We start from the raw sequence: 24,586 nt of genomic DNA on the forward strand, positions 1-24,586 counted from the left end.
CCTATTCTTTCCCTGATTTTGCTTTTCTGGGCCCTTTTGCTATATTTCATTATTTCTTTTTACCTTCGCTGCCATGCATTACAGGTCAAAAGAAGAAGAAGAAAAGGAAAACAACACAAATTTCATAGACTTGATAAAAAGATTTTTGGACTGTGGTTCCCCAGCACGGGATGTTCTCTTATCTTGTTAATCAAGTAGTAAACAAAGCAGCTCTGCCAATCCATTTTACGAGTCTCTTGGTGGGCCATCTTCCACTGCTCCTCACTCCTCAGCCACTGCCGTCGTCTGTTTGTTTACATGCAGCCGTTCGGTACCCACGTACCCACGCTCGTGCTCACAACCATTTTCCATTCATAAGGACAACCAACAACTTGCTCCCGGTTGGACATATGGGCAACCGCGGTTGTCCATGGCCCCAATGGATGGACACCGCCTTTTAAGGCAGCACGCATGATGCCGACAGTAGGTAGGCGTGACCCAAAGCAACGCGAAACTCGTGATGGTAAGAATTTAGGACTAAGCGCTAAACTCGAGGATCACGAAACTTGGATAGCGGGAAACTCGAGAGGGTACTGTGTGTGTGTGTGTGTGTGTGTGTGTGTGTGTGTGTGTGTGTATATATATATATATATATATATATATATATATATATATATATATATATATATATATATATATATATATATATATATATATATATATATATATATATATATATATATATATAAAACGATTATCCAGCGGATTATCCGAAAACGGATTATCGAAATTGATCTGGATAATGCAATTAAATTTTTTTTTCTATACTAAAACATTATAAAACATCAAAAATAAATAAAAGTAACTACATATGTACTATATTAACACATTTAAAATTGATAAGAACAGTTAAAATGAATATGCTTTCTAATACGTATTGCCGAAATAGCTTGTAACGAATAGATCAGTGTATAAGACAAAAACATTAAACAAACTCTCAACAACACCACGTCCGCACCTTCGCCCCAGCAAGGACGTAGGTGCGGCGAACGAACAAACTACTGCACGACTACTCTCACACCGTACTCTCAAGACAACGACACAAACACGACTCCCCTCTCCACTCCATGCCACATTCCCCTTCCAACATACGAGTTGCGCGATAATATGAGTCATCATACTGTGTCTCCACCTGCACGATGCATCAAGGTCACACTTGCAAGCTTGCACAACCATTCACAATCGCACTCTGCAACATTCACAATTCAGATCTGCAATGCTCACAAGTATCAACATACACTGGTCCAGACAAGGAGACACACAGACAAACATACAATAAAACATTTACATCACATGTTTTAAGCGTACTACTTTGTTTAGCGTAGCGTGTTTGTTTGGTTTCAAAATCAAAATGGCGATGATCAAAATGGCGGCCATAAATCCGGATTATCCGAAAATCGGCTTATCCGAAAGAGGCTTCCCCTTCCATTTAGGATAATCGGGTTTTACTGTATATATATATATATATATATATATATATATATATATATATATATATATATATATATATATATATATATATATATATATATATATATATATATATATATATATATATATATATATATATATATATATATATATATATATATATATATATATATATATATATATATATATATATATATATATATATATATATATATATATATATATATATATATATATATATATATATATATATATATATATATATATATATATATATATATATATATATATATATATATATATATATATATATATATATATATATATATATATATATATATATATATATATATATATATATATATATATATATGCTGCTACTGGATATCGGGTAGTCCGTACGCTCCTCCGCACTCGAAACACATATAGTCCGTACCTGTACTTCCGCGCCTAAAATTTTCACTTTCGGTACCGCACCTCCGCACCTCCGGTGCATCTAAAAACTATTAAAGCGCGCCTGAAAAATCTAGTCCGTACCTTAAAAAAAAAGAAATACAAGGCAATACTGCAGCAGCATTATTATTATCATTATTATTATTATTATTATTACCCTTATTTTTGTTATCATTATTGTCATTTTAAGCATAGAATCTCCACCACCTGAAGTAAAGTAACTACTTTTACACTCATCATAATTATCATACCTCAGTACACATGCAACACAGAAAATTCGGTTAATATCATTCAAAAGAGGAACGACGAAGTATTACTGCAGAGCGGACTGTTTGTCGTTTTCATTTTTTATCTTTGAAAACCTCAGGTGCGGAGGCACGGACTTAAAATACTGCCGTTCCGCACCTGTTACTTCGCACTTTTGAAAAACTTTCGCTTCGGACCTCCGCACCTCGTTTAAGGTCCGCAGGTCCGGAGGAGTGGAGAATATATAGTGCCCAGCTCTGATATATATATATATATATATATATATATATATATATATATATATATATATATATATATATATATATATATATATATATATATATATATATATATATATATATATATATATATATATATATATATATATATATATATATATATATATATATATATATATATATATATATATATATATATATATATATATATATATATATATATATATATATATATATATATATATATATATATATATATATATATATATATATATATATATATATATATATATATATATATATATATATATATATATATATATATATATATATACTATATATCAAATGATTTGAATTTTTTTTTCATTTTATGGGGCAAATAAAAAAATATGAAAAAATGCAACCTGGCATGACCCTTATCTATGACAAAAGACGACACTGTATGGGTTAAATCGCAAATAAAAAATTCCCCTCACTCCGGCTGGGTCTTCTTCATCTCCTTGATGTGGTGCTGGTTGCCCTTCATGAACATCAGCCTCTCAAAGTTACCATCTGACAGGGAGGCTCTCTTGGCCCTCAGGATGTCTCTTCCTATGGAGAAGAAGCACTCAACTGCAGCACTGGATGGGATGGGGGTGTTGTACTTTGTGAACAGGTCAATCAAGACCTGCTCTCCGACGAAGGCGACGTCAGCCAGGCCCTCCTTCGAGCCAGCCTCCAGCCAGGCCTTCACCAAGTTCTGTGCCTTGGACTTCAGCGACCTGTGGCTCCTAATCTCCCGGGACTGAGTAATGGTGCTGAAGAAGTCATCCTCCATATCCTCATCATTACTGGTGGTGCTGCTGCCCTCCTCACTTGACTCCTTCAAGGCAGATTCCACGGCAGTCTCCATTGCTTTCTTTACCCTGCTGAGCTGGCTGTCATCATGCTGCTCCAGCCAGAACAGGCGAAACTTGGGGTGGAAGGCAGCTGCCAGCTGGCACTCCTGGTCTTCTAGGAGGAGCCCAAACCTTTTTGTGATGCCTGCCAGTAATGCATCTACCAGAGGACTGCAATACAAGAGGTGTTTGGACTTTGCCTCCTTCAACTTCAGGATGGTAGCCGCAACAGTTGGCAGAAGGCTCCCAAGATAGGCCTGGTCCTTTGCCTGGATCTTATCCAAGGCCTTGGCAACAATGGACATCACCTGGGCATATTCTGTCAGGAAGCTGACATCAGGATCAGTAAAGGGCTCCAGCTTCAGCTGCATCATCACCCTGTGGACAGCTCTCCTCTTTTTCACCAGCAAGTTGTTGAGGACAACAACAGACTCATAGGTTGAATTCCATCTGGTACTGTTGGGGACCATCAGCCTCCTCTCCAACTCGACAAGAATGCTGTCTGCTGCCACCATGCTGTGGCTCTGCTGGTTCCACAGCACCTGTGCCTTGGACATGGCCTTCCTGTAGGCCGACTTGAACAAAGCGCTGTCAAGAGCTTTGTCAGCATCCACACTGGCTACCAGGTTTAAAATGTGGGCTGAGCACCTCATGTGCACTGGCAGGCTGAGGCCCAGGCCGCTGGACTCATCAAGGGCGGCATCAACAGGGATGTACTCAACTTCGCCCACATCCCCATCCTCATGATCCACGTCCAGGTCCACATCCTCGACGCCCTCCATGTCCGGATTGGAATGAATGTCTGGCAAGAGTTCAACTTCCATGCCAAACTGCACAAATGCTTTGACAAAGTTGCTCCCGTTGTCTGTTGTGGTCCTGGTCACTTTGTCCTGCAGGTGGAACTTGTAATGGATGTCCACCACGGCCTTGGCGAGAACATCAAAGGTGTGATGCTGCATGAGCCGAGAGCAGGCAAGGACGGCATGCTGTCTCGTGCGGGTCTTGGGGTGCAACCAATGTGCCGTCATCCCCAGGTAGGACCTGTTGTGGGTCGACCAGCAGTCTGCAGTGGTTGCCACCCATGGGATATCTTTGAGCAATCTGTAATTAAAAATCGTCCTCTTGAAAGAGTACATATAGGTCACATGAACAACTACTGTAATAAAAGGGAAATGCACTGACCCCTTTAGTATCTGGCGGGACAGTGTCCGTCCCTACAGTATCCGTCCTTTTTGGTCTGGCTTTATTGTAGCAGCAATCAGACAATACTTAACAGTATCTGGCTGGCAGCCAGTTCCCGACTGGTCAATCGGTCTCTACTCCGTCAAAAAATACATGAAAAAATGGACATAAATCCATGATAAAAAGGTTAGATTAGGTTAGGTTAGGTTTTGTTGGGTTAGGTTTGGTTTGATTGGGTTAGGTTTGGTTATCATCCAAGTGGATGAAACTATTTTTTTGATGGATTTTGTTGTGCTTTGATTTATTCTGATGCTTTGGTTTCCTCGGAAATAGCTAGTTTTCCCTACTCAAGGTGACATGAGTATAGGAAAAACCAGTGGTTTTCAAGAAAAATGAATCTCAGATTCTTGCAAAGCATAGCAAAGTCTATGAGAAAAATATAGTTTTGACTCAAAAACAAGAATGTTGATAAAACAAATAATTACCCCCAATGTTTAGGCATAAATGGGTTAATAATAATTTCATAAACTTGTACTATTTATAAATACCTTATGAGATACTCCTCCAGCTGTTTATGGCTGGCCAAGATCCTCCTGCCCAGAGTGTGGTAGGACATCGACGTCTTGGTGGGGTTCAGGGTCCTGATCAAGCTGACAAAGGTGGGGGACTCCACTACATGCAGTGGAAGCATGTTGCAGACGAACAGGTCCACAATCTTTGTGTCCACCACAGACTGACAGATGCTAATGCCAGCAGCTGATTGACCAAACACCTCGCCAATGGTGGGCTGGCGTCTTTTCTTTGCAGGCGGGTGCAACGACTGGATGGTGGTGCTACTGTCATTACCAGGAGGTGATTGCCTGTTTTTCCCACGGAGAGACCCAGCCTTGATCCTCTCCTCAAACTGGGTGGCATGCTCTGGGTGTTTCCTCTTGACATGTGACTTCAAGTTGTAAAGGCTCACCGTCTGTCCGTTAATGATGGTCTCCTTGGGATGGCACATGACGCACCGGAAGTGCAAAACATTGGCGTTCGTCATATCTCTTGATTTAAGGACAAAGTACTTCTCCAGGTGGGGCCACGGGTTCTGGAACTTCTGGGACCCCTGACTGTCAGCTTGAGTGTCCTCCGCCTCACCCACGGCTGCTGCCGGCTCCTTAACAGAAAAGAAAAGAGAAAGAAGCCTCCAGTTTATCCTAAATTCGTATATTTTACCCAAGATTTCCCGCAAATTTATGCATTTTTTTACACTTTTCCATAACTGACACTTTTATTTCTATCATTTTAAGTTTATTTCTTGTCCAGTGGAAAATATCAAATTCTTCTTATTAAATTCTGAGTTCAAAGAGTTGGAAATGGAAGATGCATCACCCTAAAATACCAAAAAGTTTCCCTAATAATTGTCCAAATAGCTTACTTTAAGACATAATTTACCAAAAGTGGAAACCCTGGAATTATTGTGCTGTGTGGTGCAACTGGTGCTGCGTCTGCCCACAACGGACAAGAACAAACCTGTATGAATTTTTTAGTGGACTTAAAGTTAGCAGAGGAGGAACTACATCTAGTGGAAGCTAACTGGTCCACTAACTGTTTCCAAAGTTAGCAAAAAAGGTAATCAACTAATGAAAAAAGTTAGCTTCGCTTATTAGCGGTTAGCGGATTAGCGGAACCGTGCCCACCACTGATCACCACCCATACCAGTTTCTGCACTATGTGGTGCTACATCTTCCACAGACATGTCCTGTCCACTTCCTCAAGTTTGAATCAAATTTGCACATATATCAACAAACTGATTACTCTCACTATCATTTTCTGTGCATGCTGCATTCTTTGTAGGCACATCATACGATGTTAATAATCTTTTGGCAGCAGCCCAATTTCTATTGTTCTGCTCAAGTTTTTTCTTTGCATCCATTTGAAACCTGGATATCCAAGACATGACTTTGTAAAATTCTTTGACTGCTTGAACCCTAAAGTGGAGCACATCTTGACCCACTCTCCCTTCGCTGAAATCTCCATCTTGGGAGATTTCAATGTTCACCAGCTTTGGCTTTCATCCTCTTTCACTGACCAACCTGGTGAACAAGCCTACAACATTGCTCTCCTCAATGATCTACACCTTTTCACCCTCAAATCAAAAAGTTGAATTTCAAATTTAAAAAGTTTAATTTCAAGTTTAAAAAGTTGAATTTCAAATTTAAAAAGTTGAGTTTCAAATTGAAAAAGTTGAAATTCAGATTAAAAAAATTTAATTTCAAATTAAAAAAGTTGAAATTCAAATTCGAAAAGTTGAATTTGAAATTTAAAAAGTTGAAGTTCAAATAAAAAAAGTTGAAGTTCAAATTAATAGATGAAGTGCAAGTCATAGAAAGAGATATATGTGCATACCTACATACATAAATGCATACATCCACAAACTTATTATATATATATATATATATATATATATATATAAATATATATATATATATATATATATATATATATATATATATATATATATATATATATATATATATATATATATATATATATATATATATATATATATATATATATATATATATATATATATATATATATATATATATATAAAGAGATATATGTGCATACCTACATACATAAATACATACATCCACAAACTTATATATATATATATATATATATATATATATATATATATATATATATATATATATATATATATATATATATATATATATACATATACCCTCCCTGGTCAAACTCTTTCGTCTCTGCCTATCAACATCTATCTTTCCTTCCTGCTGGAAGTATGCCTTTGTACAGCCTGTGCCTAAGAAGGGTGACCGTTCCAATCCCTCAAACTACCGCCCTATAGCTTTACTTTCCTGTCTATCTAAAGCTTTTAAATCAATCCTTAACCGGAAGATTCAAAAGCACCTTTCCACTTCTAACCTTCTATCTGATCGCCAATATGGATTCCGCAAGGGGCGTTCTACTGGCGATCTTCTTGCTCTCTTAACTGACTCTTGGTCATCCTCTCTTAGCCATTTCGGTGAAACTTTCTCTGTTGCGCTAGACATATCGAAAGCCTTCGATAGAGTCTGGCACCAGTCTTTGCGTTCTAAACTGCCCTCTTTCGGATTCTATCCCTCTCTCTGTTCCTTTATCTCCAGTTTCCTTTCCAGCCGTTCTATCTCCGCGGTGGTAGATGGTCACTGCTCTTCCCCTAAACCTATCAACAGTGGCGTTCCACAAGGCTCTGTCCTATCACCCACTCTCTTCCCGTTATTCATCAATGATCTTCTTTCCATAACAAACTGTCCTGTCCACTCATACGCCGACGACTCCACTCTGCATTATTCAACCTCTTTCAATAGAAGACCATCAACACAGGAAGTACACGACTCCAGACTGGAGGCTGCAGAACGCTTAACCTCAGACCTTGCTATCATTTCCGATTGGGGCAGAAGGAACCTTGTGTCCTTCAATGCCTCAAAAACTCAATTTCTCCACCTATCAACTCGACACAATCTTCCAAACACCTATCCCCTATTCTTCGACAACACTCAGCTGTCACCTTCTTCAACACTAAACATCTTCAGTCTATCCTTAACTCAAAATCTCAACTGGAAACTTCATATCTCCTCTCTTGCTAAATCAGCTTCCTCGAGGTTGGGCGTTCTGTATCGTCTCCGCCGGTTCTTTTCCCCTGTACAGTTGCTATCCATATACAGGGGCCTTGTCCGCCCTAGTATGGAGTATGCATCTCACGCGTGGGGGGGCTTCACTCACACAGCTTTTCTGGACAGAGTGGAGTCAAAGGTTGGTATTACAAGACACTTTCGATTCTCACATCAATTATTTATAAAGGTCAAAGAGGGGGGCAGTTGGGTTCTAATGAGTGTTTCTTCAGGTTCAAGGTGCAGAAGAAGGGTCAAACTACCACAAGCGTCATAAAACTACCCCTGGAAACGCCCACAACTCCTACGAAAGCCTTGTCAATTATGTGTTCTTGGGCTGCGACATGTCTTGTAATACGACCCTTAGGCTCTTCGTCTCATCAGCTCTCCTCCTCATACTGATAGTCTTCTACCTCTTAAATTCCGCCGCGATGTTGCCTCTCTTTCTATCTTCTATCGATATTTTCACGCTGAGTGCTCTTCTGAACTTGCTAACTGCATGCCTCCCCCCCTCCCGCGGCCCCGCTGCACACGACTTTCTACTCATGTTCATCCCTACACTTTCCAAGCCCCTTATGCAAGAGTTAACCAGCATCTTCACTCTTTCATCCCTCACGCTGGTAAACTCTGGAACCACCTTCCTTCATCTGTATTTCCTCCTGCCTATGACTTGAACTCTTTCAAGAGGAGGGTATCTGGGCACCTCTTTTAATTCTTTTTTGGGAGCAGCGAGTAGCGGGCTTTTCTTTTTATTATTGTTTTCTTTTTTTGTGCCTCTTTGTTGTAAAAAAAATATATATATATATATATATATATATATATATATATATATATATATATATATATATATATATATATATATATATATATTTTTTTTTTCGCCGGGTAGGCATCTTCCTGGTGGGGCCTGATGGTCGGCCCAGCCTGTTCTGGCGCAGGCGAGTGTTTATAGTGGCGCCATCTTGCATTGGCTCATGCTGCCCCGAACTCGTTCTTGATTCGCTTGGCCTCTAGAGTCAGGTTGATATATATATATATATATATATATATATATATGTATATATATATCTATATATATATATATATATATATATATATATATATATATATATATATATCTATAGATATATATATATCTATATATATATATATATATGTGTGTGTGTATATATATATATATATATATATATATATATATATATATATATATATATATATATATATATATATATATATATATATATATATATATATATATATACATATATATATATATATATATATATATGCATATAGTATGCATTTGTGTATGTAGGTATGCACATATTTCTCCTTCTATGACTTGCACTTCATCTATTAATTTGAACTTCAACTTTTTTTTATTTCAAATTCAACTTTTCTAATCTGAATTTCAACTTTTTTAATTTGAAATTCAACTTTTAAAATTTGAATTTCAACTTTTCTAATTTGAATTTCAACTTTTTTTATATGAACTTCAACTTTTTAAATTTGAAATTCAACTTTTTTAACTTTAAATTCTTTTTAATTTGAAATTCAACTTTTTTAATTTGAGGGTGAAAAGGTGTAGAGCAGTTGGTTTAGCACCCTACATGTATTCACGACTGTCTTGGAGACCGGCCCAACATACTAGACCTCTTCCTTACCTCTAATCCTTCTGCTTACTCTGTCAAACTGTTCTCTCCAATGGGCTCCTCCGATCATAACCTTATTTCTGTATCCTGTCCTATTGCTCCTGTACATCCTCTGGACTCACCGAAGAGGTCATGTTTCTGTCTTCTTCTTCTTAAAAGATTTTCCCCCTTAATCATTTTGCTTCAGCTCGGTGGGACGACCTGAGGATGTACTTTTCCGATTTCCCATGGAATGATTACTTTGGGTAGGCGGTGGCTGAACAGATAGCAAGACGGCCCCACGTTCAGGAGGACGGGAGTTCAATCCCCGACCGGTGCCACCAAGCTGGGATTTTTCAGCTGCCGCCGAGTGGCTTAAAACTACCCACATGCTGTCCAGAAGACCACCTATCAACCCGGACTCTAGATTCTAGGATTAAAGATGAGCTCCGGGAGGGCAGCATGAGCCAATGCAAGATGGCGCCACTATAAACACTCTCCTGCGCCAGAACGGGCTGGGCCAACCATCAGACCCAACCGGGAAGAAGCCTTGGACTGACCATCAGGATCCACTGGGAAGAAGCCTACCGGCGCAATAGGCCAAGACATTAAAAAAAAAAAAAAAAAAAAAAAAAAAAAACTGCTTCCAGGAGATAGACCCCTCTGTGTGTGCTCAGCGCATCACAGAGGTGATTGTCTCTGGAATGGAAGCATACATTCCACGTTCTTTTTCTACTCCTCATGCTAAAAAGCCTTGGTTTAATCATGCTTGTTCTCGTGCTATTAAAGACAGAGAGGCAGCTCACAAAAGGTTCCAGAGCCTTCGCACTCCTGCTAACCATGATCTTTACATTTCTGCCCGGAACCGTGCCAAATCTATTCTTCAACTTACTAAAAGCTCTTTCATAGATAGAAAATGTCAAAACCTTGCTTTTTCTAATTTTTCCCGTGACTTCTGGCAACTAGCCAAAAATATCTCCTCCAATTTTACTTCTTCCTCTTTCCCTCCACTCCTTAACCCTGATGGCAGCACCGGTGTCTCATCTATCATATTCCTCCTACTTATCCCCCCTCTGACTCCTTTATGCCTGTTATTAAGATTCTTCCAAATGATGTTTTCTATGCCCTCTCTGGCCTCAACTCTCAGAAGGCTTATGGACCTGATGGAGTGCCTCCTATTGTCCTTAAAAACTGTGCCTCCGTGCTGACACCCTGCCTGGTCAAACTCTTTCGTCTCTGCCTATCAACATCTACCTTTCCTTCCTGCTGGAAGTATGACTTTGTACAGGCTGTGCCTAAGAAGGGTGAGCGTTCCAATCCCTCAAACTACCGCCCTATAGCTTTACTTTCCTGTCTATCTAAAGCTTTTTAACTGGAAGATTCAAAAGCACCTTTCCACTTCTAACCTTCTATTTGATCGCCAATATGGGTTCCGCAAGGGGCGTTCTACTAGCGATCTTCTTGCTCTCTTAACTGACTCTTGGTCATCCTCTCTTAGCTGTTTCGATGAAACTTTCTCAGTTGGGCTAGACATATCGAAAGCCTTCGACAGAGTCTGGCACAAGTCTTTGCCTTGTAAACTGCTCTCTTTCGGATTCTATCCCTCTCTCTGTTCCTTCATCTCCAGCTTCCTTTCCGGCCGTTCTATCTCTGCGGTGGTAGACGGTCACTGTTCTTCCCCTAAACCTATCAACAGTGGTGTTCCACAGGGCTCTATCCTATCACCCACTCTCTTCCTGTTATTCAGCAATGATCTTCTTTCCATAAAAAACTGTCCTGTCCACTCATACGCCGATGATTCCACTCTGCATTATTCAACTTCTTTCAATAGAAGACCATCCCAACAGAAAGTACATGACTCCAGACAGGAGATTGCAGAACACTTAACCTCAGACCTTGCTATTATTTCCAATTTTGGGGTAGAAGGAACCTTGTGTCCTTCAATGCCTCAAAAACCCAATTTCTCCACCTATCAACTCGACACAATCTTCCAACCACCTATCTCCTATTCTTCGACAACACTCAGCTGTCACCTTCTTCAACACTATATATCCATATACAGGGGCCTTGTCCACCCTCGTATGGAGTATGCATCTCACATGTGGGGGGGGGGCTCCTCTCACACAGCTCTATTGGACAGAGTGGAGTCTAATGCTCTTTGTCTCATCAGCTCTCCTCCTCTTACTGATAGTCTTCTACCTCTTAAAATCTATTGAGATGTTGCCACTCTTTCTATCTTCTATCACTATTTTCACGCTGACTGCACTTCTGAGCTTGCTAACTGCATGCCTCCCCTCCCTCCCGCAGCCTCGCCTCACACGACTTTTAATCAAACTCATCCCTATACTGACCTTTCTGGTCATCTTACTCTCCTCTATTTGCTCCATATGGCCAGACCACTTTAAGGTCTATCGCTTCACTTCTTCCACCACTCCACACTTCTTCCCTTCACCCCTGTGACACATTCCAAAATGCTCGTACACACTTTCATCAGTCATTCCATCCATTCTACTCACACCACAAGCACTCCTCAAATAACTCATTTCTACTGCCTGCACTCTAGACCTCTGACTTTCATTCCAGGCCCACGTTTCACTTGCATATGTGAGGGTTGGTACTATTATTGTATTTCTCAAATCCCTCTTTACCTCCATGCTCACACTTCTGCCATTCATGATTCGTCCCAAAGACCCTACCACCCTTCTTCCTTGCAATGCCCTTTCTCTTATATCTCTCTCCATACCACCATGCTTACACATAACTGATCCAACAATCTTCCTTCGTCTGTATTTCCTCCTGCCTATGACTTGAACTCTTTCAGGAGGAGGGTACCTGGACACCTCTCCTCCCGAAATTGACCTCTCTCTTTGGCCACTCCTCTGTACTCTATTCAGGAGCAGTAAGTAGCAGGCTTTTTTTTCATTATTGTTTTCTTTTTTTTTTCACGCCCTTGAACTGTCTCCTTTTCTGTCAAAAAAAAAGCACTTGTATCATACTACAGATGTTAGAATCACTATGAGACCCTAATGATGCCCCAGTGACCTCCAGTGATACCCAATAGACACCAATGATAACCATGAACCACAATGATACCACACTGAATATATGTATGAACCCCAATGAACCAAAAAGATACCCAAATGGTACCTCATTGAAACTAAATAATACCCCTATGAATTCCAATAAACTCTAATGAGCCCCAATGACACCTCAATCATTGATGTTCACCTCTTACCATTGATGTTCACCTCTTACCATTGATGTTCACCTCTTGTGTGATGAAACACAACTTTATAAGAGCCACTAGACTGAGCATCCTTAGAGGCATAGGCACTGTACGTGTGGTGTGGGTAAAAAGGAACAAAGTTTTACTGAGACAAAACAAATATCTTTTATCCCTAATAAACACTAGTAAAGGAAGACACATTCATTGGTGTCAGTTGCGGATCTAGAAAATAATTTTTTTGGGGGTGCACTTGGCACTCGGCTCAGAACCGAAATTTCTCGGTTGAAAAGAGATTTTTTGGTTCTACACCCGGGCAGAGTGAGAATTAAAATGGGCTTTCTTTCTTTACACCCCAGCCCCTGCGTTTCCGTAGCTGAGTGGTTTCTGTGACCGCCTACCACTCCTCGGGGCACCAGTTCAAGCCCGATTAGGTGCCTTCGGCGCACAGCCCACCCAGCTATTGCTCCTGTTCATCCTTCCTTTTGGGTTGGTCAATAAACGGGCACCTGGGGAAACTTGGGGAAGGTAAATTGTGGGAATCTGGACGGCATAGGGCCACGTGTCCCCGGGCTAGTGGACACAAGTCCACCACAGGCTCAAAAGGTCAAGGAGGCGGCAATGAGCATCAATGCAATGTGCAGCAATATCGTATGCTCCCCACTTTACCTACGAGGATTACTTTATCAGGCAGACATTGTAGGCAAGTCTCTGGGTTACTAATTTTCCCCGTCCCAGCCTGTCCTCCATATTGTACTTCTAAATATGTTTGATTACATGAGGAGCTTCATCAGCTTTATTTGTGAAGTGAAATGAGAAAATGAGAAAATATTTGCTCTTGAGTTTAAGGACTTGATGTAATTTGTATTAGCAGTGCTTTGGTAAATAAAAAAACAAATGAAAAATTCTTTGTCAAGTGTTGAGCCACAGTAATGTATTAGATAACATTAAGCTACTTGTTTTTAGGAGGAACTCACTGGTACATTAAAACTAACTTAGTTCACTGTGGCATAAGGGGCACAAATTTTATAACAAAAGCAATGACTAAATAATTAAATATATATAATACAGTCAAGTCGCGTATGACGCGGATTTGTACGGCACGGTTTCCTATGACGCGGTATGGTTTTAGAAACGTATGTTCAGATCATGCGGATAAAACCATCTATGACGCGGTTTGGGGTTTCCCCTGTGGTGCATTTGAGAGAGCGACTCGGGCCACCCAGACCGCCCCGGGTCCTCTCAAACGCGTGACGCCGCAGCCTGAGTTCAGGAAGATCAGCGGACGCTATTTTGCTGCCAGAAAAGATAGTAAATGTCCTCCAGGAAGATCAGTGGACGCTATTTTGCTGCCAGAAAAGATAGTAAATGTCCTCCAGGAAGATCAGTGGACGCTATTTTGCTGCCAGAAAAGATAGTAAATGTCCTCCAGGAAGATCAGTGGACACTATTTTGCTGCCACAAAAGATAGTAAATGTCCTCCAGGAAGATCAGTGGACACTATTTTGCTGCCACAAAAGATAGTAAATGTCCTCCAGGAAGATCAGTGGACACTATTTTGCTGCCAGAAAAGATAGTAAATGTCCTCCAGGAAGATCAGTGGACGCTATTTTGCTGCCAGAAAAGATAGTAAATGTCCTCCAGGAAGATCAGTGGACGCTATTTTGCTGCCAGAAAAGATAGTAAATGTCCTCAGGAAGATCAGTGGACACTATTTTGCTGCCACAAAAGATAGTAAATGTCCTCCAGGAAGATCAGTGGACACTATTTTGCTGCCACAAAAGATAGTAAATGTCCTCCAGGAAGATCAGTGGACACTATTTTGCTGCCACAAAAGATAGTAAATGTCCTCAGGAAGATCAGTGGACACTATTTTGCTGCCAGAAAAGATAGTAAATGTCCTCCAGGAAGATCAGTGGACACTATTTTGCTGCCAGAAAAGATAGTAAATGTCCTCCAGGAAGATCAGTGGACACTATTTTGCTGCCAGAAAAGATAGTAAATGTCCTCCAGGAAGATCAGTGGACACTATTTTGCTGCCAGAAAAGATAGTAAATGTCCTCCAGGAAGATCAGTGGACACCATTTTGCTGCCAGAAAAGATAGTAAATGTCCTCCAGGAAGATCAGTGGACACTATTTTGCTGCCACAAAAGATAGTAAATGTCCTCCAGGAAGATCAGTGGACACTATTTTGCTGCCACAAAAGATAGTAAATGTCCTCCAGGAAGATCAGTGGACACTATTTTGCTGCCAGAAAAGATAGTAAATGTCCTCCAGGAAGATCAGTGGACGCTATTTTGCTGCCAGAAAAGATAGTAAATGTCCTCCAGGAAGATCAGTGGACACTATTTTGCTGCCAGAACAGCTAGTAAATGTCCTCAGGAAGATCAGCGGACACCATTTTGCTGCCAGAAAAGATAGTAAATGTCCTCAGGAAGATCAGTGGACACCATTTTGCTGCCAGAAAAGATAGTAAATGTCCTCAGGAAGATCAGTGGACACCATTTTGCTGCCAGAAAAGATAGTAAATGTCCTCAGGAAGATCAGTGGACACTATTTTGCTGCCAGAACAGCTAGTAAATGTCCTCAGGAAGATCAGCGGATGCCATTTTGCTGCCAGAACAGCTAGTAAATGTCCTCAGGAAGATCAGCGGATGCCATTTTGCTGCCAGAACAGCTAGTAAATGTCCTCAGGAAGATCAGCGGATGCCATTTTGCTGCCAGAATAGCTAGTAAATGTCCTCAGGAAGATCAGCGGATGCCATTTTGCTGCCAGAACAGATAGTAAATGTCCTCAGGAAGATCAGCGGACGCCATTTTGTTGCCAGTGAGACGCCCTTACCATAACAACAATGAGGCTTAACTGAGAGGCACACAAAAGTGTTTGATAGAGGGGGCCGGGTGGTCTGGGCGCTGGGCGGCCCGAGTAGCTCTCAAAAGCACCCCAGGGCTGCGTTTGAGAGCAACTCGGGCCACATGGACTGATCCGTTTGCTCTCAAACGCGTGACGCCGCAGCACGAGTTGCCAATAGATGGTATGCACGTGACGTCACGATCCCATGTAAACAATAACAAACTGCTGGCTGGCCGTGACAACCACGAACACCGCAACGATGGTTAAGCGCATAGCTGGGCGTTATCGCGATACTTTATCGCTGATAACAAAATCGGGCTATCGGCTATCCGCTACTTATTTAAATATATATCGGTACATTCGTTACTTTTGTAACCAAACTAGCGATAATCGCTACTTTTTCCGCCTCTCAGAAAAAAAAAAAAAAACATTATCTCCCTACTGCGCATGCGTGCCCCGGGCGCCCGGTGTTGTATGAAAAAACTTCAGGGTATGAAATATCTTTGGTGAAGAGATTTCATATTTAGATCATCAACATTAAAACACTAGGTTATTTTTTTATGTTAGACTCAAAAATCAATATATCAAAGAGAAAAATCATTTAACTTTGCCCCCAAAATAATTATTAAATTTGATATTCCATATTCGTTTGTGAGCATGCCATGGTATTGAAGGCACCCTTTGTTGTTATTTGGCATCCCATCGTCAAAGGCTGGAGCTTTTGTTTACAAACACTGGTCTCTCGTGAACTACGCATGTTCAGACCAGTAAGCGTAGCCCTGTACAGTCTCACAAAGCTTTTTAACACATTAATTAAGAGTAGTTGCAGGAAGGCTGAATCAGACATACAGTATCACCATCCTCGCTGTTTCTAGAACGACACTCTGTACATATAAATACATCTCATACAGTGTCGTTCTAGAAACAGCGAGATGGTGGTAGTGGTATTGTATGTTTGATTCAGCCTTCCAGCAACTCCTAATCACGGTTAAAAAGCTTTGTGAGACTGTACAGGTCTGCGCTTGCTGGTCTGAGCATGCACAGTTCACGAAAGACCAGTGTTTGTAAACAAAACCAGCTTTTGACGGTGGGGACGCCAAATAAAACAACACCGGTTCAAGCGTTTCTAGTATTACTGTTCATATGTACGTGTCAACGTGTGGTTTTCTGGTTTTGTAAGTTTTCTAAAATACAGATAATGAAAATTTGAATTCATCTATATTTTTTTTTTTGAAATATCAATATAGTATCGTTTTTGCCTATCGGACTTATTGCTAGCTAGTATCGGAATTGTGGATTAATATCGGGTATCAGTTATTGCCTATATTTGTGTTTCCAGTTAACGAATATCGGTTATCACCGATAAGGTTTTCCATTATCAGTTATCGGTTATCGGGAATTAGGTTTTCTGTTATTGTGCCCAGCTATGGTTAAGCGGTGTTGTGCTTCTGGCTGTTCAAATAAGGAAGGTAGAGACAATGTCTCATTCTACAGATTTCCTAAAAAGTCCACATCGAAGAAAAGTGAGCTTGAAGCGGCCATAAATCGCAGAGAACCGTGGATAAATGACCGACCTACCAACAACATAAAAATCTAATAGGCAGGTATACTAATATTTGTCAAAATTATTCAAGTTGTACCCACAACAAGGTGATTTATCAAAACACTGCCTGGGGTCACCACAGAGGTATATAACTCTGCAGGGTAACAGTATCAAAAAGTTTAAGAACCACTGATATAGATACTGCGTACATTAAACAACCACACAGTCCACACTACATATAAAATATCTTACCTTAGCTGTGATGATGCACACCGTGGAAGCATTCCCTTGATTATGTCTGTGATGAGTAGCTCACTGACCCATCCAACAACACTTAAGAACATAGGGAGACTGCAAGAGGCCTAATGGCCTGCACGGGGCAGCTCCAGATTCCCCCCGACTACCACCTGTCATCCTCGTCCATGTAGCTATCCAGTCTACTCTTAACCCTTTCCTTGCACACGGTGTGGACGTGACTATCCCCTCAGGCGCAGTCAGGCATCCCAATGGGGGGTCTCTTTTAACCTCTGTATCTCAAAAACTATTCATCACAGCTAAAAACCAAAATCACCATTGGAAAGAGGAGGTCCAGATCTATAGGAGTCGGTTATGTATGCCTCTCTTGCGAACGTACATGCACGTTCAGTAAGTGTTGAATGTTAACACTTACATCGGTGCGTGCGGGATGATCAGCCATATTGAGGGAACTGCGGACATCTTTCCTTGAGATTCTGGCAAGGTTGTATTGCCAATTGCAATATTTACAACTATTTGGTCGAAGAATCAGTCAGGTGATAGGCGAAGCTATGCAAAAATGACACTATATTGGGCAAGAACACCCACCAGTTACTTGTCCGTAGATTTGCCGCGCTGGGCTGATATGATTTTCCACCAAATTTGGTGTAGAATCCACTCAATTGGCAATCCTGTGTTGTGAGAAATAGTGTTGGAACACTCTCATACGTGGGAGATTTGAGTGCGGCTGGAGCTCGCAGCAAGTGTTTAGCACCACCAGCAAATAAGTCTAACGCTCGCTGCGAGCGTTTAGCAATGAAAGGATTAAACCAAGCTATCGTCCCTGCACTCACTATATGTGATTGCCAAGTCTATTCCATTCCCCCACCACCCTATTACTAAACCTTGCAATGCCTGCCTAGTTCCCTCCTAAATCTCTACTTTTCTAATTTAAATATATTACTGCATGTTCTATCCTGCTGGCTAATTCTCAGTACTTTACTTATATCGCCTTTGTTGTAACCTTTACCCATTTGAATACTTCTATCAGATCTCTCCGCACTCTTCGTCTTTCTAGTGAATGTAAGTTGAGATGTTTTAGCCTTTGATATGGGAGGTTCCTCAGCCCCTGAATCATCTTGGTCATCCTCCTTTGAACTGATTCTAGCAAGTTGATGTCCATTCTGTAGTGTGGGCACCAAAACTGGACAGCATAATCTAAGTGTGGCCTAACTAACGCTAAATAGAGTCTGAGGATGACCTCTGCACTCCTGTTGGTTACCGTCCTGTTAATAAAGCCTAATACCCTGTTAGCCCTATTCCTCGCACTAATACATTGCTTCCTTAGTTTTAGGTCAGCGTTCACTAACACTCCCAAATCCTTTCACTTTCTGCTCTACCTATCGCTGTGGAGTCCAAAGTATACCCGTGTAATGGGTTGCAAGTTCCTACACTTAGTACACTAGTTCCTACACTAAGTACCAGAGGTGGGCGCAGTACTGAAAAATCAGTAGTGTGGTTGCGGTAGTGCGGTATTTTTTCCGGAGTAGTGGGGTTGCGGTAGTGCGGTCCCATTTTTTTCTTTCCCAATGCGGTATGCGGTGTGCGGTACTGCGGTAGTGGTAGTCACTAGTCAATATAAAAAAAAATAAAGGAGGACAGGAGGAGGGAGACAGGGAGGTAAGGGAGGAGGAAGGGGGGGACAAGGGAGTAGAAGACGGGTAGGGGAGGAGGGGGAGGGAAGGGAATGCAACTTTCCGAGGGAGGAGGGAGGGGACAGGGAAGGGGGAGGAGATCAGCATCGTGTGAGAGAGGAGGAAGTGGGGGGTGGGAAGGAAGGAAGGAAGGAAGAAAGGAAGGGTGGTGTGACAGCTGAGCACTAGCCAGGGAGGAATGGTAGGGAGGATATGGGGGAGTGAAGGGGAAGGGGAGGAGAGGAGTAAGGGAAGGAATAATATTCTCCGGCATCTGAGTGAAAATGAAAGGTTACTAATATGGGAACTCATGCCGGGAAGTCAAACATTATTCAAACTGTCCAACATATTAAGACAAAACACACCGTGGGAAAGCTCTGTACACGGGCGTCTCAGGCGGCCAGGCCTCACCAAAGAAACCACATGCAAATTTCAACAAGGAGATAATTATGATAGTAATAATAATAATAACAATAATAATAATAATAATAATAATAATAATAATAATAATAATAATAATAATAATAATAATAATAGTAAATTATTTTTATTATTATTATTATTATTATTATCATTATTATTATTATTTTTATTATTACTATTATTATAATTATTATTATAATCAAACAATATTGATCTTGGCTACAATGAAGAGAGAGAGAGAGAGAGAGAGAGAGAGAGAGAGAGAGAGAGAGAGAGAGAGAGAGAGAGAGAGAGAGAGAGAGAGAGAGAGAGAGAGAGAGAGAGAGAGAGAGAGAGAGAGAGAGAGAGAGAGAGATTTACATAGAAAATCAGGCCACACAGACCCCATGGTCCAGGCTAGGTGGTCTGTCCTTACCTAAGTGATTCTACATTAATCAGAAGGCTCCAAAACGTTCATCGCAGCGCATGAAATGAGTCAGATTCGGTGAATGTTCGTTGCGACTTCTGGTCAAGCTCGAGCAAAAACTACTGAAGCTAGGAAGGCGTGCTTGGTGGCACATGAAAGCTATTTTAATACAAAATAATGATCAGAAACAAAAATTGGAAAGCATTAAATAAATAAATAAATTATAATAGAAAAACTAGGAAGTATCCAAATCGCGGCAAAAGGGCCGAAAAACAGGCTATTTTGTGACGGCTCGACAACGAACTTGGAATTGAGCTATCACAAAATCCTTCGAGTTGGTCAAACTACATTGCCAAGAGAGGCTACTTGCCAAAGTACAGCTTTCTAGAGGCAATAGCAAGGCCACACTAGACAAAAACGGCAAAGTGTCTGGAGTTCGTCAAAATCGCTCTCGACAGGGTTTACGTTTCGAGCTCTAACGACGAAACTATTGGGAGTAGGAAAATGTTATGCACCATATTGTAAAGCACATTAGCAGGGCTAAATCATTTGTTAAATAAGTTTTTTGAAATTCTAAAAAAAATGAGCAGGTTTCATGATTGGGAACTCAAAAAGTTTTTTTTCAGAGTCGTTTTTTGCAAATTTATTAGATTTTTTACCCTTTTGAGTCGGTTTTCGAGTCCAGTCGCTAATTTAAAAATATAGCCCTTTTATTTTGCCGTTGATTGATACCAAAAACTTTACTGTAGCCTCAGAAATAAAGGAGTTATGGCGATTCGCACCAAAGCGGATGATTTTTCAAAATTCACGGCTTAATGACAAGGGCACCGCAAAATCAAGAGTAAGTCGCACATTATTTGAGATGTCACTGGCTAAATCAATCCTGTAAATAACTGAGTAAAGGGACCGTATTGGCTATACAGGCAGTGCCACACGTGGCTACTCAGTGAACTGTCAAAGCAGTACTTTCCATAGAACTCAAGTTCTGTACTAGAATGTGTCTGAGGCTGCCTTCAGGATACAAGGCCTTGGTGTTGCCACCACTCCAAGCCAACGACTGCACACACTTTACTACTACCCGATTTCCTGACTCTATTTGACATGGAGAAAAACTGAAATCGGGTAGGAGTGAAGTATGTGCAGTTATTGGCTTGGGGCGACGGCGACATATCATGGCCATGTATCTCGGAGACAGCTTCAGACGCACAATAGTCTATAACTTGAACTCTATGGAAAATTCAGCTTGGAGTTGAGTGGCCACATGTGGCGCTGCCTGTATAGCCAATACGGTCCATTCTTGAGATAGTAAAATACATCCTTTTCCACTCACACATTGAGATGGGGGTAGGCATTATAAACTTGGCAGTGGAATTTGTTGGAGGACATGAGCATAAATTATGTGTTCTTTTATAACAGAGGTTTATTGTACGTGATTGTGAGTGTGTGTGTGTGTGTGTGTGTGTGTGTGTGTGTGTGTGTGTGCTTTACAGTTGGAGATTGAGGTTTGTGTGATATTTATCATAACAGTTTCCTACACAAAGAGGCACATCACACACCCGGCACATGTGACTTGTGTCTTTCCGCACATGCCTGAGGTAGCATACATGACACCGCAAGCGTTTCCTGTCTGGGATCCTCACTCTCTCATGGCCAATAGCTATATTTAGGCGTAGATTGTCGTCCAAAACTATCTTAGGGCGCTTAGCCCTTGGACCTTCTCCACCTCTTGGCCTTCGTCATACTTCTGGCACAGGTGATGCTGCAGGTATGGCAGAGGGGCCAAGCACCACTGGAGGAGCACCAGCAGGGGCAGAAGCTGCAGTAGCAATGGCAGGTGCTGCAGCAGTAGTGGCAGGTGCTGCAGCAGTAGTGGCAGGGGCTGCAGCAACAGTGGCAGTACATGCAGCAGTGGTGACAAGGGCTGAAGCAGCGGTGGCAGGGGATGCAGCAGTGGTGGCAGGAGCAGCAGTGGTGGCAGGAGCTGTACCAGCGGTGGCAGGGGCTGCGGCAGTGGTGGGGGCTGCAGCAGCAGTGACAGGGGCTGCAGCAATGGTGACAGGGGCTGCAGTTCCATGCTTCCTTGGCTGAGAAGGGGGATGTGTGTTTGCAACATCAGGAGCATGGTAGATGGGAACTCCTAATGCAGGCCACTCCTCTGCCTTGAAATTCAAGAGTTTCTCAATTATGTCTTCCATGTACTCCAGCATAACCATCTTCCGGGGAGTAGGGGCATCCATCTTGTAGAGAGCAAACGAGTTGAAAATGGCCGTCTGGATCAGGTAAAAGGTAAACTTTGTGGTCCATTTGTATGTTTGCCTTTGTATGGGGTAATATTGAACCATCTGGTCATAATGATCCACTCTACCCATGTGCTGATTGTAGTTTTCAACCATGACAGGCTTCTTGATAGTCTTTGCCACAGTGTGGTACTTGCCATCCTGCCCCATCACCTTGGTGTTCACTTGCTTTTCTTTGGTGCCTGTGTTGTGGAAAGTTGACACCAAGTTGACAATACATTTATCCTTCCACAGCAACACAATTACATTGCCTTTATGTTGTGCTTGGATTTTGTCATCTACCATGCTCCTCTGCTCCTTGCTGAGCTCCTGGAGGGCCATAGGAGCACCACGATTCAGTTGTAAGGTGCCACACACCTTACAAGGGGACAGAATTATAGTAGTTATCCATGTACAATTTGTAGCCAACCCCTCTCAGTTTTTCCAGGAGTTGCAGAATGGTGTTGGAGGTTGCCTGTGAATGTCCTGCGTACACCTGGAAGTTCCACACGTAACCTGATTTTGATTCAGCTGGAATGTACAGCTTGACAGCATACTTTTGTGGTTTCATTGGGTTGTAGACTCGGAATGTGAGCTGCCCCTTCCATCCAATGCCTCCTTCATCAATGGTAATGTGCTCCTTAGGTAGATAAGCACGCTGGAATTGATTGATTAAGTAGTTCATTATTGTATATATTGTAATTAGGCAGTCAGTGGTGCCTGCTGGCACGGCTCGACTGTTGAAGGTATGGAAGTGGGACAGTATGCTCCTGAAACGTATGCCAGTCATGTTGTTCCTAAAGACAGGATAATCATGAACTGACCCTTCCCTCCAGTAGTGTCTATAGGGTGGCAGAGGAGTTATCCCCATTAGGAAAAATAGCCCAAGGAATTTAGCCATCTCCTGCTCATTACACATTTCCCATTCATTAGCAGGTGTACCAATAAATGCTGCATAATTATTGGTCTCAACAACCAGGTACTGTAGCAGCTCCTGTGTAAAAAATAACTGAAAGAATTGAAGGGGAGTTTGGGGAGGTGGGACTTGCATTCCTGGTGTTCCAGTGAACGGGGTGTCCATGGGAGTGAATGGCCCAGCACCCCACTGTGCGTTATCTCCAGCTGGGCCTAGGCTGGGAATGAGATTGAGGGCCTGCTGAGATCTTGCACCTCTACCCCTCCTTGTTCCCTTGGGTCTACCTCCATACCCCCGTCTAGGCCCTCTCCGTCCACGTCTCGGGGTAGGTGGTGATGAAGAAGAAAATGATCAAGGTAGTGAGTGTTGTAGTGAAGACTGTGATGATGCAGGTTGTGGAGGAAGCTTGTGTAACTGTTGTAGTGATGCTGCTAGTGGTGAGAGCTGTAACTCTTGTGGTGGTGCTAGTTGTGGCAGTTGTGAGGTGGGGAGTAGTGCTGGTGTTGTAAACTGTTCGTGTGTGTGGGTAGAGCAGACCAGACTCCTGTATTCATCTGGAATAAAGGCAGACGGTGAAGTGGGTGTAACAGAGCTTGAGGAAATACGAGATATGTGTCCAGGTGGAGTAGAGAAAGAAACGGGCTCAAGTTGAGCGTACATGCTGTGGAGAGGAGAATGTTGGGACACGTGAGAGAGTGAGGTCATAGAGGGCAAGAGATTGCGAGCGTATGTAGATGGTAGTGTAGAAGGTTGTGGTGATGCTTTTGATTTAGAAGGTTGTGGTGATAAGTGAGGGTGATGTGCAGATGGTACTAGAGGTCTGGACAGGGGTTGGTATTCCATGGTTGCCACAGTACTGGTGAGGGTGGTGATGCGTGGTAAGCCGACAGGAGAGGCTGGCGTGGGTGGTAAAGATGTCAGAGTAGATAGCCTGTCCTTAGGGGCAGTGTAGAGGAGCTTGGGCTGGGCAAGGAGGGAGAGAATACAAAACAAATTCATGATCAAGGCCACATATACCACAAATACAAATTACTATATTTTTCTATCTATTCTCTTTTCTCCAGTAGAAGAAACAGCTCACAGAGCTCTGTCCTATCACCCACTCTCTTCCTGTTATTCATCAATGATCTTCTTTCCATAACAAACTGTCCTGTCCACTCATACACTGACGACTCCACTCTGCAGTATTCAACTCCTTTCAATAGAAGACCATCCCAACAGAAAGTACATGACTCCAGACTGGAGGCTGCAG

General features: G+C 41.7%; 1 protein-coding gene across 1 annotated transcript in view; it reads right to left on the bottom strand.

The window, feature by feature from the left end:
- Positions 1–2,785: 2,785 nt before the first annotated feature.
- LOC126985999 (uncharacterized) overlaps positions 2,786–24,586 on the bottom strand; it is a 38,981-nt gene continuing 17,180 nt past the window's right edge. Inside the window, exons 3-4 of the mRNA XM_050841684.1 lie at positions 5,017–5,624; positions 2,786–4,387 (exon numbers count right to left, since the gene is read on the bottom strand). Of these exons, the coding sequence (XP_050697641.1) occupies positions 2,881–4,387; positions 5,017–5,624 (2,115 nt within the window). The 3' untranslated portion in view covers positions 2,786–2,880. The remainder of the gene's footprint in view (positions 4,388–5,016; positions 5,625–24,586) is intronic.

Source organism: Eriocheir sinensis, chromosome 61, assembly GCF_024679095.1.
Source record: "Eriocheir sinensis breed Jianghai 21 chromosome 61, ASM2467909v1, whole genome shotgun sequence".
Taxonomy (NCBI): Eukaryota; Metazoa; Arthropoda; class Malacostraca; order Decapoda; family Varunidae; genus Eriocheir; species Eriocheir sinensis.